This window comes from Crocuta crocuta, unplaced genomic scaffold (genome assembly GCF_008692635.1).
Source record: "Crocuta crocuta isolate KB4526 unplaced genomic scaffold, BGI_CrCroc_1.0 scaffold271, whole genome shotgun sequence".
NCBI lineage: Eukaryota > Metazoa > Chordata > Mammalia > Carnivora > Hyaenidae > Crocuta > Crocuta crocuta.
Window position 1 is genome coordinate 1,889,659 of NW_027527824.1, and position 12,334 is coordinate 1,901,992.

Consider the following 12,334-nt stretch of genomic DNA (forward strand, 5'->3'; position numbering starts at 1 on the left):
CACCCCAGGGACCTCGCCATGGGCCATTAGAGATGGAGGAACCTCAGCTAGGGAAGGGCAAATTGCTTGAGCAGAGTGAAGTGCACAGAGGGTCAGACTGCATCCTGTGGGTTGGGTTCATCCAGGAACACTTCCTGGAGGAGACAGGACTGGGGGGAAGGGAGTGCTCCACAGCAGAATGCCAGCATCACCCCATGTTGGCATTGTGGAGGAGCACTGGACCGGGAGCCAGGTGACTCCAGATTAGTCCTAGTTCATCCAGCAAGTTCCTGCAGACCCCTTTCCCTCTTTGGGCCTCAGCTGTGTCATCATGTGTGTACTGAGAGGTTGGCCTTAGTGATTTCTAATAGACTTTCTAGTTCCAGCGTTCTTGGTCTTTGAACCAAGAATGCTTGGACGGAGCCAGACTGTGTGTGAGGCAGGAGCTGGAGAGAGAGAATCCCACTCGGGGCCTTATGTGCCGGCACCCTGGGATGAGTGGGAGGTAGAGCCTTAGGGTGTTCCAACTAAGAGGACAGAGGGACTGGAGGCGGGTGCCTGGGAGGGTATAGTATAGACCAAGGCCTGGTGACTTCACATGTGGCTGGATAGGGTGGCTCCCCAGGGGACTGCAGCTGAGCAGGCTGTAGGCATAGGATTCCAGGCCCTTGGGCCACCGATGATGGGCATTGAACAAGAATGTCTGGCCCAGCCAAGACATTCTTCAGACCTAATGGTGACCAGGAGGTCAGCGTGGGGCAACTGAGGCAGCAGCCCAGTTGTAGGGAATTCATCAACCCAAGGGTGAAGAGCGGTTGTAATGAGAAGTGGAAATACGTCCCCACTGGGGCAAAGGGGTCTACCAGTACACAGGGACTGCAGAAGTGTCACTAAGTGTCACTAGGCCTGCAGGGCTCCTGTGAGCAAGGCTTAGGAGGTGGAGGTTGACCCAACTTCCCTCTGGGTTTCCAGATGAGTCAAGTGAGAAATCAGCTGAAGAGGACACCACACAGTCACACCGTGGGGTGGTGAGTGCACACCTTTACTGACTGCCTGGGGAGAGGTGGGGAGGGGACCTGGCGTCTAAACCCCACGACCCTGGAGCAGGCAATGCCAGGTATGGTCCTCATTTCTCATGTGTCCCCTAGGTAAGCTCCATGTGCTCCACCACGTCCCAGCCCCTCTCCCTAGCCTCCCATCATGGCTGGTGGCTCAGCAGGGGTCTGGGGAAAAGTGCCATGCAGGGCAAGAGCAGGCTCCAAACTTCCCGATTTCCCTCCTGAGAAACATTTTGGCACTGTTCTATCCAGAGCCTGTATCTGTCCTGTGGACAGCATATTCCCCAGAGGGCGGGGCCTCTGTCCTGGGCCACTCCTGCGGTACTGGTGCTTTGTCTGGGGGCTACCTCTCTGTCCTCCCCTCTATCTGCTAGGCCTGAGAAGGGATTGGTGGAGACTGGGTTTCCAAGCCACTATCCTCGGTCTTAGTCTAGAGGTAGGATGGGCTAAACTTCCCAGCTTTCTCTGGTCAGAGAGGAAAGGGGTGTGAGGATGGGCTTACACACTGACTCAAGTTGCCATCAGCCCTCTATGCTATGTCTACAATGTAAACAACTTCGCTTGCTCCTCTAGCCCGGGTCACCTGGACCCTGGGGAACTGGAGGCTGGCCCCTCCCCAGGAGAGTCCTCCTTTTTCCTCTGCTGGCTCATTCTCCCTTCTCAGGCTGTGCCTACTCAGGTGGGGCCCTGTGCTGCAGAACCTGAGCCAGGCCATCTCCTTTCCACCCCATCCTCTCTCTAGGAGGCAGTGTGCTAAGCAGAGCCCACCAGCCTTAGTTCCAGGCCCTGAGCAGCTCCTTACTGGATGACATGAGCAAGTCCTGTTAGAGGGTTGGGCTTTTCAATTCCTTCTTGCTACTGTTCCACTGGACAAGCATTTCCTGGAAGCCTCCTATGTGCCTGGGCCTGTGCTGGGGCCTGAGATGGTTTCCTGAGAGCTCTTGTGGGCTCAGTCGGGCCATCAAAAGACTGACTCAGACACTGTATGAGGCAGGAAGGGGGTGTAGGACTATGAGTGACTTGGTATCAGCAAGGAGGGTAATACGCACACTTGCTCCTCTCCCATGGCCTGGAGCGCCCAATCCTCTAACTATGAGCTATGATGCACCTGCTCCATTACACTGCCCTCACCCTGTACCCTTTGCTACCACTGCCAGCCCTGCCAAGGCCTGGTCTGGATGGGCAGGATTTCAGGATCTCGGATTCCAGGGGCTCAAGAAAGGGGGCTCTGGAGACTCTTGGTCTCCAGAGGGCACCCGCTCTGAGTCTTCCTGCCCTGTGCAATTCTGGGGCCTGGTGGGACCTTCAGAGGCCCATCCCCTTATCCCTCCACCTGAATCTTCTCAAGGAATTTCCTGACTGCCATCCTCACTACAGTCGCACTTTTCATTTCTTAAATATTACGTTTCCCAGGTCCCTAGTCACTGTGTCTCCCTGGTCAAGACCTCAGTACCCCTCTGTTTACCCCAGCCCCAAGGCCCTGGCTCTGTAGGCCTGAGAAGGGATTGGTGGAGACTGGGTTTCCAAGCCACTATCCTCTGAGAGTTTTCAAAGATCCATTGTCTGAAAACATCTCAGACCCCATCCAGATCTTCCCGTTCCCTAGCCTGTGCCTGTCTCTACTAGGAAGTCATGCTGTGTCTACCTGCGGGCCTCACTGCAGCTCTGTCTTGCTGCTCCTCTGCTGGCAATGGCCTGTCAGTGATCTTCATCCTTCCTGCCGTTTGCAGAGACATTCCCAGGATCCGTGTGCAGGGGACAATGGGGGAAAGAGGGTCCTGGGCACCCCAGCCCCCACTGGCCTCAGCTCTCCTCTGGACTTCATCCCTCGCCACTTCCGGCCAAAGGGGGCAGGCAGCACGACAGTCAAGATTGTCCTGAAGGAGAAACATAAGAAAGGTGGGAACAGAACCTCCTCTTATCCCTGAGGTGGGAAAAGGGGGCCCCGACCTCTCCCACCTCCCACCCCCGCATCCCCCCACTCAGCGGTTCCCTAATCTCAACTTGGCCATGAGCTTGTGGATTCATAAAATATCAAAACTAAAAGTGTCCTTCAGGGGCATCAGGCCTAAACCTCCATGTGACAGATGAGGACCCCGAGTTTCAGAGTACTGAGTGAGAGACAGAACCAGTCCTAGAACCGGGACTATGGGTCAGCACAGCAATATTTTTTTGAGCGTCTGCCATGTTTTGCTGGGAATTAAGGGGCACAGAACAGAGAGGAAAAATGGTTCCTGTCCTTGAGGGGCTCCAGACATGTAAATAAATACTCTAATATGAGGAGTGGTGGACATGTAAATAAATACTCTAATATGAGGAGTGGTGAGAGAAAGTTTTCGACAAAGAAACGAGGGAGCTGAGCTAGGCTGCAGGAAGACGCTCAGGATGCAGCAGGGAAGGAGGCTAATTGGGCAACCGCGGGGGCAGAGGGGGAGGCAAGCAGGCTCGCTGCAGGGCCCTGAGCGGTGGAGCAGGAGGAGCTGCGGAGGTATCTATCCCAGCCCCTCTTGTACAGATGGGACACTGAGGCTAAGGAAGGGGAAGGGACCTGCCAGAGCTCACACACAGCCGGGTAAGCGACAGAACTTGATTTCAGTTCTCCTCCTGCCGCGAGGGGCAGGGAGAGTACTCTCCATCTTCAGCAAGTTCTGAGTGCTGAAACAGGGGAGAAGCCAGGGAAAAGGGGCCAGTTGTATAGCCGGCCTCCGCTTGCAAGCAGCGTGGTTGGGTCAGACTGGTGGAGCAGGGGCTCCCCAGGGCCCCGCCCCCACCCATCCCTGGACTCTGGCCCAGGTCTGAGGCACTGACCCTCCTCCCTTCCTGCCCTCCTTGGCCTAGCCTGCGTACACAGTGGGAAGACATACTCCCATGGGGAGGTGTGGCACCCAGCTTTCCGCTCCTTTGGACCCCTGCCCTGCATCTTGTGCACCTGTCAGGACGGCCGCCAGGACTGCCAGCGGGTGACCTGCCCCACTGAGTATCCCTGCCATCACCCTGAGAAAGTGGCCGGGAAGTGCTGCAAGATTTGCCCAGGTACAAAGAGATGCTGGAGGCAGGGAGGGCACTGCCCTGAGTGGGCCCTGGGTCCCTCTCGCCAGGGCACAGATGCTTGGAACATCTCCAACATGGATGGGGCAATGGACGCAGGGCCATAGGATGCAGGGTTTTTAGATGCACTCGAGTGGAAAATGCCAGACTCACAAAATATTAGACTTCTGGAATATCTAATGTTATAGTGACAGATTCAGAGGCTCTCATTCATATACAGAGTCAAATAATGTTCTGGGTTCTATGAAGTCATAAAACCATAGGATATTAGGGCTTTTAGGAGGAATAGCCAATGTTTTTTGAGCACTTACCATGGGCCAAGTAGGTATTTTACATGTGGGAACTCACTACTACTCACCCCAAGTGGACGAGGCAGGTATCTTTATCTCCATTTTACAGACCTAGAAGATAAATACCTTGTCCAAGGTCACACAGCTCAAATGACAGCTGGAATCTGAACCCAAGTCTGTCCTACTCCAAAGACCATGCTCTTGACCACTGTTGTCTTCCTTCAACCTTCATCTACATATGGGTAAACTGAGACCCAGAGAAAAGAAGGGACTTTCTTTTTTTTTTTTTAATATTTTTATTTATTTCTAGGAGAGAGAGAGAGAGAGACAGCGTGAGCAGGGGAGGGTCAGAGAGAGAGGGAGATACAGACTCTGAAATAGGCTCCAGGCTCTGAGCTGGCAGTCAGCACAGAGCCCGACGCGGGGCTCGAACCCACGAACTGCGAGATCATGACCTAAGCGAAAGTCGGACGCTTAACCAACTAAGCCACCCAGGTGCCCCAAGAAGGGACTTTCTAAAGTCACAGAGCAAAGTAGTTGTGGAGCTGGAATTAGAATTCCGGCTTCCAGACTGGCCAGCCCAGTTCCTCTAATGCTATCATGTGCTAGGATTAATGAGTGTGCAGAAGAAAAAAAACATCAGAGTATCTCATGGGGAGGAACAGCGTGTGATTGTCAACAGTAGCTGTTGTGAGAAACAGGCCCATTCCCTCCAGCCTGGAAGGAGAGCAGGTGGGGTAGAAGGTGTGGGCTGTGCTGTGCCTTTACCACCTCTGGTTAGAGGGCTGGGTTAGCAAAGGAAGAGGAACGAAAAGGAGAGGAACAGGGAAGAAAAAAAAAAAGGGAAGGAAACCTGCGTCAAGAACCTACTAGTTCCAAGTGTTGCCTTGAGATTTCACCTAGTTCAATTAATCCTCTTCTCTAGCTGTTTTACAAATGAGCTCACAGAGTGGCTGCAATCATCCTAAGTCTGCAGCTACCCCAGGCTTTAACATTAGGAGATGTGAGTCTACAGTAGCTTCCTTACCGACTGACTTCCCTAACTTCCTGTTGTGAGCTTAGACAAGTTACTTTCTTTTCCGAGCCTCAGACAGAGTTGATGAAAAATGCTTTATAAATTGTAAATCAACATCCAAACAAAAATCCAAACATAAGGGGTAACTATTATTTCCCAGAGTAATATGCTAGTGGGACAGGGTTAGGAAGAGAGAATGACAGAATGGTACCTGGAAGAAAACGAGGGGTGGGGGTTCAACTTGAATTCTCTTGGAGACTAGCTGTGGCTCACTACCAGGCTCCTTCACAAATGCACTTGATCTTGGGCTCCGCCACTGGAACCCAGTCCATTTCCCATTAAGCATATGGAGACTGTAGCCTTACAACTCGTAGTGGGACATCTCTAAGGATTTCATAATTAGGAAGAATTTAGAAGGAAGTGTATATGTTTAGGGACTTAGTCCTTTAGTCCCTGAAAAATAGGGAATGTTGGTACATGGAAAGTCCTAGGAAATGTCCTTGGAATTCCAGCATGTCAAGGCTTTAGGACTGGATCCAACCACTGTTGCCATCACCACCTCCTCCCCCCACACTCTTACGGCTCCCTCCACCACTACAGTCCATCACAGCCTGCACCACCCTCCATCACAGCCATGCTCATCATTATTGTCCTCATCCCCTCAACCCCCCCCCCCAAACCTTTCACTCTGTGTGTGTTCATGAGAGCCCGTGCTTGGTGATGTGGGTGACTCAAAAGGCTTGGAGGACATGGTTCCTGGCCTTCACCCTGTGGGTCTCTTTCAGAGAAAAACATACCCAAGTGAGACAGTTACAAGGCAATGCATATCAGTGAGACTAAGGGCATGAGTGAGAGGCATTAAGCAAGAAGGGTGTTAAAGGTTGTGAGTGGGAAAATGCAGGGTAGGCTAAGCTGTTCGAGGTGGGCTGCCTGGAGGAGGTAGAAGGTGAGCTGGGCCTTGAAGGATGAGAAGTTTTTAATATGCTAATCAATGGGAAGGGAATGGGAGAAATGCCCCATCTCTCTTTCCCAGGGGCGCCAGAACTTTCCCAAGGACCTTAAAGACCTGAGGGGGATGTCAGACCAGTGGCCCAGGAAGCTACTGCAAGGGCTAGCAGGCAAGGGTGGGGGGTACAGAGTGTTCATAAGCTCCTTGTCTTTCCCAGAGGACAAGGCAGACCCTGGCCACAGTGAGATCAGTGCCACCAGGTGTCCAAAGGTGCCAGGCCGGGTCCTCGTCCACACATCAGTGTCTCCAAGCCCAGACAACCTACATCGCTTTGCCGTCGAGCATGAGGCCTCTGAGCAGGTGGAAATCTACCTCTGGAAGCTGGTGAAAGGTGAGCATCGGCCCACTCCCAGCCGGGCTTACTTCTGGCCTGTCCCCCTTACCAGGGGCCTTCGGGGCCTGTTTTGTTGATCAAGTGCCTCTAGCCCAGGAAGACCTGCCTCTGGCTACCCTTCCAAATTTAAGTCTCTGATTCCAAGATAGAGGGAGACGGAGATCCTGTCTGTGATTCTCAGGCAGTTCTGATAAGCGCATCCACTCTGAGACGCCAGGGCCTCCCAGTGCTCCCTCTCCTGGGGGGAAGGGGTTGTTGCACTTGCAAGGGTACTGCCTATAACCATGAAGCAAAGGCCTATCAGTAGAACTTCAGCACTCTGTGAGGGGAGGCCTTTTCAGGCAGAAGGGCATTCACAGCATCCTCAAAGCCAGGAGGGCCTTCAGGCAAGTCTCATTTAGCCTTTTCTATTTTCCATTCTATCCCTCCGATAAGCTGACATCAGAACATATTTCTCATTCTGTGAGAAACTCACCCAATTCAACAGGACGCTCATATTGCCGGCTGAAGGTCAAGAGTTTTCATTGATGAGGAAATTGCTGAGAATACGGTTTTCTGGGTGCTTCTTGCCAAACACAGATCCCCTGGGTAGAGTAAAACAAACTAAACCCTCTAAGTGGGACTAGCTGTAAGGTCACCTTTCTCTGCTGATGGGTCTGGCTGGAGGGTGAGGGTGGAAGAGGGAATGGTAATAATGATGATAATGATAATGACAACCACTGTGTGAAGCACTTTAGAATTTACAAAGTGCTTTCACATTCATTATCTCATTTGATCCTCAATGATCCTGAGAGTTAGGTATTATTATCCCCATTTTACAGATGAGGAAACTGAGGCTCAGAGAGGTGAAGTACCTGGCCCAAGGCCACACAGCCAGTAAGTGGAGGATGGGAGCTAGAGCCCATCTTGTGACGTCAGATGCGGCTCTTTCCCTGCTCTACTCTGCCTCCTGTCCTAGGAGGAACGGACGAAGAAAGCGGAGCTGTTCAGCCTGGAGAAGAGAAGACTCAGGGGGACAGGACTGCTGGCTTCCTGGCTCTGGAGGACTGCCCCAGGAAGGGGGAGCTGTTGTGCTCTGAGTGACCGCAAGGGTCAGAACAACAGGAAGGGGCTTTGGAATCAGACAGACCTGAGTTTGAATCCCAGCTCTGCTATTTCTTAGCTGTGTGGCTTTGGGCAATCACTTGACCTCTCTGGGCCTCAATTTTTCTTCTGTTAATTGGAGAGGAGGGTACTTGGAGGGTTAGATGACATCACACAGGTACAGCCCTGACCTATAATGTTAGTATGCTCATCCCATCTCCTCTTAGAATTGTAGAGAAGCACATTTCCACCAATGAGAGGAAACACTTTCTCATACCTTGACCCTTGCTATAAAAGAAGGGAGGGAGCAAGCTCCACTTACAGGAGTGTGCAAGCAGTGGCTGGGTGGGCATTCTGCCACAGCTGAGGAGTTAGCTTCAGTAACCCTTATAATAATTTTATGCCTCAAAACTCCATCAGCCCCTGGACGGGTGCTGGTTTACTCCAGAACTCCTCTTACCCCCACCAAGGACTGGGACCACAGAGAGTAACAGGCCCCAGCCTCTGTCTTTGGGAGCCCAGGACTTAGTGATTTGGGTGCAGTAGGAGCTCACCAGGAGCTGAGCTGTTCAGGCTGGAAGGCTTCCTGGAGGAAGGTGCCTCTGGCTGGATAGGAGTTAGGAAGGCAAGAGGAACACATTGCAGGCAAAGGTGGCAGCAACAGCATCAGACCGGCCCAAGAGCCTATGCTGACATACCCTGTGCCCTGTGACTGGTGTGTAGCTTGCCCTATGCATAATGTGTTTCATTTCATCTGTATAAGAAACCTGAGGCATATGTATTAATGCACCATTTTGCAGATAACACTGAGTCTGAGAGGTAAAATGACTTGCTCAAAGTCACACAGTTTAGGCAGTGAAGCAAAGATTCAAACCGAGGTCTGACTGTCCCCAGTGCCACCTCCACGGAGGTGACCTAATGCTTTCAGAGAGGTGCCTGAGGAAGGTCAAGTTGTGCCCAGGATGGCGCAGACCGGAGAGTTGTAGCTCAAGGCCAATCTCATTACCATCAGGCCCAGCAGAAAAGGAACAGGTGGTAGGGGCTCTTCAACTTCACAATGCCAGGCTCTACCATCCTGTCACTAGCAAACACCACCCCCCATCTCCTGACCCCCTGGGTGGCCTAATTGCCTCATCAGCCTCTCTGTTACCTCCCTGTCCCAGACTATGGGGGTCAAAACAAACACTCCCAAGGTCTGCCTGTCAGTGGGAAACCCTGTTTCTTCACCCAGAGGAGCAGAAGCAGCAGGCCTTGGGGGCAGGGAGAGGAAGGGGAGAATTGGCCCGGAGACAAAAGCACCAGTGGATACCAAAGCCTGGGCTAAGTGAGGCCACACCACCGTGGAGCCGGCCTCAGGCCCCAGAGCGTTGGCTTAGTGTTACCAGCCTTTTAGATTCTGGTATTTCAGAGAAGAAGGGACCTCAGGGGTCTCAATTCCAACCCCTGTCTAGGAAGGAAGCCCCCTAGAGCCTCCCTGATGGACTCTCACCCCTGACTGCACACACTGCACCCCATCTCCACTGTGGATGGCTCCACCAAGAAAGGGTGTGTTTTCACACTGAGCTGAGCCCGCCCTGTCTCCTGGGACTCCACTGCCAGTGGCGTCTCTGCCCTAGGGGTCCAGAGCCCAGCTGCCCTCAGACCTGGCATACCCTCCAAAGGCATGACCAGGCCCCTCAGGCTAGCTCTTGGTTCCAGGTCCCAGAGCTCAGTCATTAGGACCATGCTTTACAGGCTACAGTGTGAAGCCCCTCCCTCATCCTCTCCAGTCTGTTTTCTGGGGTATGCGCAGTGGCAGGCCTGGGCAGAAGAACCTGTTCCTGTCTCGGGCTTGTGATTAGCCTGGGCCTTTGGAGTGAGTCTCTCCCATATCCTGGTCCTTGGCATCCGGACTGGGGGGTCCTGAGAACAATGCTGGACTGTCCGACCCTCTGGACCTTAGTGCTGTTCAGTCTCCTCTGTGGGATCCTACTCAGATTTCCATAAGCAGGGCCAATTCTTAGTTTTCTTGAGGGCTGTGCCGGCCTAGCAGAGATACTATCACATCTGTTCTTTCTGGCCACAGAGCCTGGTGCTAACAGCTGGTGCTCAGGGCCTCCATGCCATGTGTGGTGCCTGTGGCCAGCTCCCCATGGGATGCAAGCATCAGGAGATCCAGCTGATACCTTGTTCCCCTCTAGGGCCTGGTCTAGACTGGGCACACCTATATTTACTTATTCATTCATTCATCTAGGGATTTATTCATTCGTGTGTTCATTCGCTTATTCATTCATTCATTTATCCTTCATGCCTAATGTGGGCCAGGCTCAGGGAACCCAGAGAGGAAAGCCTTCCACGAGTAGCCAGTCTAGTAAGGGAGGCAAGAAGAGACACAAGGAGGGGCGCCTGGGTGGCTCAGTCGGTTAAGCATCCGACTTCAGCTCAGGTCATGATCTCACAGTTTGTGGGTTCGAGCCCCACATCAGGCTCTGTGCTGATGGCTCAGCCTGTTTCAGGTTCTGTGTCTCCCTCTCTCTCTGCCCCTTCCCCACTCATTCTCTGTCTCTCAAAACTGAATAAATGCTAAAAAGAAAAGAAAAAAAAAAAAAGAAGAAGAGACACAAGGAGAGCACATTAGAAATAGGTACAATCGCAGACACAAGCTAAGAGCTGTGGGTGCCCCAAGCAGGGGAAATCAAGGAAGACTTCCCAGCTAAAGCTTAGAGAATGAGTAGGAGTTTACCTGGTGGCAGCAGGAGAAACAGAAGTCAGTAGAAGGAGTTGCAGCAGAGGGGGCAGCCTGTGTACAGGCATGGGCCCCTCAGGGACTTTAAGCAGTTGGTTAGAGCTGGAGCACAGGAAGGCCGCTCAGGGGCTGGGCGAACAGAGCCTTGTGCTGAATGGGGGCTCTACCACTCTGACACTTGATGTTCTTTGGAGTCTGATAAACACACCTCTTGATTTTTCCCACACATTCTGTGCCCAGAAAACAGCCTGCCCAGTCCACACAGGCCTCCCCCTCTGCCCCTCCCCAACATTGTGGACAGGTGAGTAGTGTGAGAGCAGGGTGCTAAGGGCAACAGGTGCAGGGTCAGCAGAGAGGTGACGGGAGGTCAGGGAAAGGGAATGATAGGTAATGTATGTTTTCGAATGACTTCAGTTAGGATCACAGATCAGAAGGGGAGTAAAAGGGGCAAGGAGTCTAGCGTAGTGACCCAGGCATGGGATGTGATGGGGCCTGGATGGGGAGAGCGGCAGTGGAGATGGGAGGATAGGCTCAAAATATTCAGGAAATTCAGTCCACAGGGTTTGATGGCTGGTCAGAGTAGGGGAGGGGAGGGCAGTGACCAGGCCCAGTTTGGGTCCTAGTCACCCTGTCAGTGACCACACGGCCCTACCTTTCCTGCTCATGCCCTCGCCTCTGCCCTCAGGAATCTTCCACTTGATTCAGATCAAGAAAGTCAGGAAGCAAGACTTCCAGAAAGAAGCACAGAACTTCCGGCTACTCACCAGCACCCATGAAGGTGAGACGTTGTACTGAGGACGGGGGCCTGAGAAGAGAGGCGGGCCAGAGGCCAGGGCCTCATGGGGAGTTCAANAGATTTCTCAACTCAGGGCACTTGGGAGCGGGAAGGTGAAGCAGAACCATCTGGATTTGGTCCTGGAGTGAGGGAGACAGGGCTGTGGAGGAGGGAGGCCTGAGTCCTCAAGCCCCGATGCTGCCTACCCACTCTGTATTGGAACGTTTCCCACTGAAAGCCTCCTAACCACTTGCCTCCTGATGCCCTTGATTTATTCTGCACTATCCCGAGGAAGATGGATGCAGGTGGGGCTTTAGGTGGGGGAGAAGAAGTCACAGAGGGGAGTGTCAGCGCCAGGTGATAGGAAGCCAGCCCAGCCCCCAAAAGCTGGTTGGTTGAGGGTGGGGTCACGTGCCAGAACTGACCGGGATATGGGGTTGTGATGGAAACATCCATCCCCTTCCTCTGTGCACTCTAAACCCAGGCCCCTCACCAGTCTTCTTGTCCTAAGTTTTCCCCTCCCCAGTCACTCTGCCTCTTTTGGGCACATGCATGCACACATGCACACCCCTGCACACACACACACACACATACACACACCCCTTCTGCTTTCCTCCATGCAGGTCACTGGAACGTTTTCCTAGCCCAGACACCGGAGCTGAAGGTCACAGCCAGTCCAGACAAAGCAACCAAGACCTTATAATAAAGACTTAAACAGTTGCAGATATGAGCTTTATCATTTTTGTTGTTATATACTAATAAATAATAAGTTGCATTACCCCTCAACCCTGCCTGCTGAGTTTTATGTCCAGTCCCCGTGTGTTCCCAGGCGGGCCTGCTTATCCCCATTTTACAGGGCTGGAGACCAAGATGCAGCAGAGGCAGAAACTGGCCCTGTCCCCGTGGTGAACTGTTAGCAGAGTCCAGGCTCGTTCCCCCAGCCTCACTGCCCAGGCCCTTGTCTGCCACTCATAGCCTCCCCACTGCTCTGTACGGCCTCTGTCCCTGGCCCCCAGCT

At 52.9% G+C, this 12,334-nt stretch overlaps 1 protein-coding gene across 2 annotated transcripts in view; it reads left to right on the top strand.

Annotated features, from left to right (window-relative positions):
• Positions 1-12,064, top strand: part of CHRDL2 (chordin like 2) — a 32,140-nt gene extending 20,076 nt beyond the window's left edge. Inside the window, exons 6-12 of one of the 2 annotated variants that reach the window (XM_077777970.1) lie at positions 952-1,007; positions 2,768-2,936; positions 3,876-4,070; positions 6,557-6,730; positions 7,555-7,609; positions 11,227-11,319; positions 11,940-11,998. In XM_077777970.1, the coding sequence (XP_077634096.1) occupies positions 952-1,007; positions 2,768-2,936; positions 3,876-4,070; positions 6,557-6,730; positions 7,555-7,609; positions 11,227-11,317 (740 nt within the window). In that variant the 3' untranslated portion in view covers positions 11,318-11,319; positions 11,940-11,998. Of the gene's footprint in view, positions 1-951; positions 1,008-2,767; positions 2,937-3,875; positions 4,071-6,556; positions 6,731-7,554; positions 7,610-11,226; positions 11,320-11,939 lie in introns of both variants that reach the window. The other variant, XM_077777969.1, reaches the window with a different exon arrangement.
• The last annotated feature ends 270 nt before the right edge of the window (positions 12,065-12,334 follow it).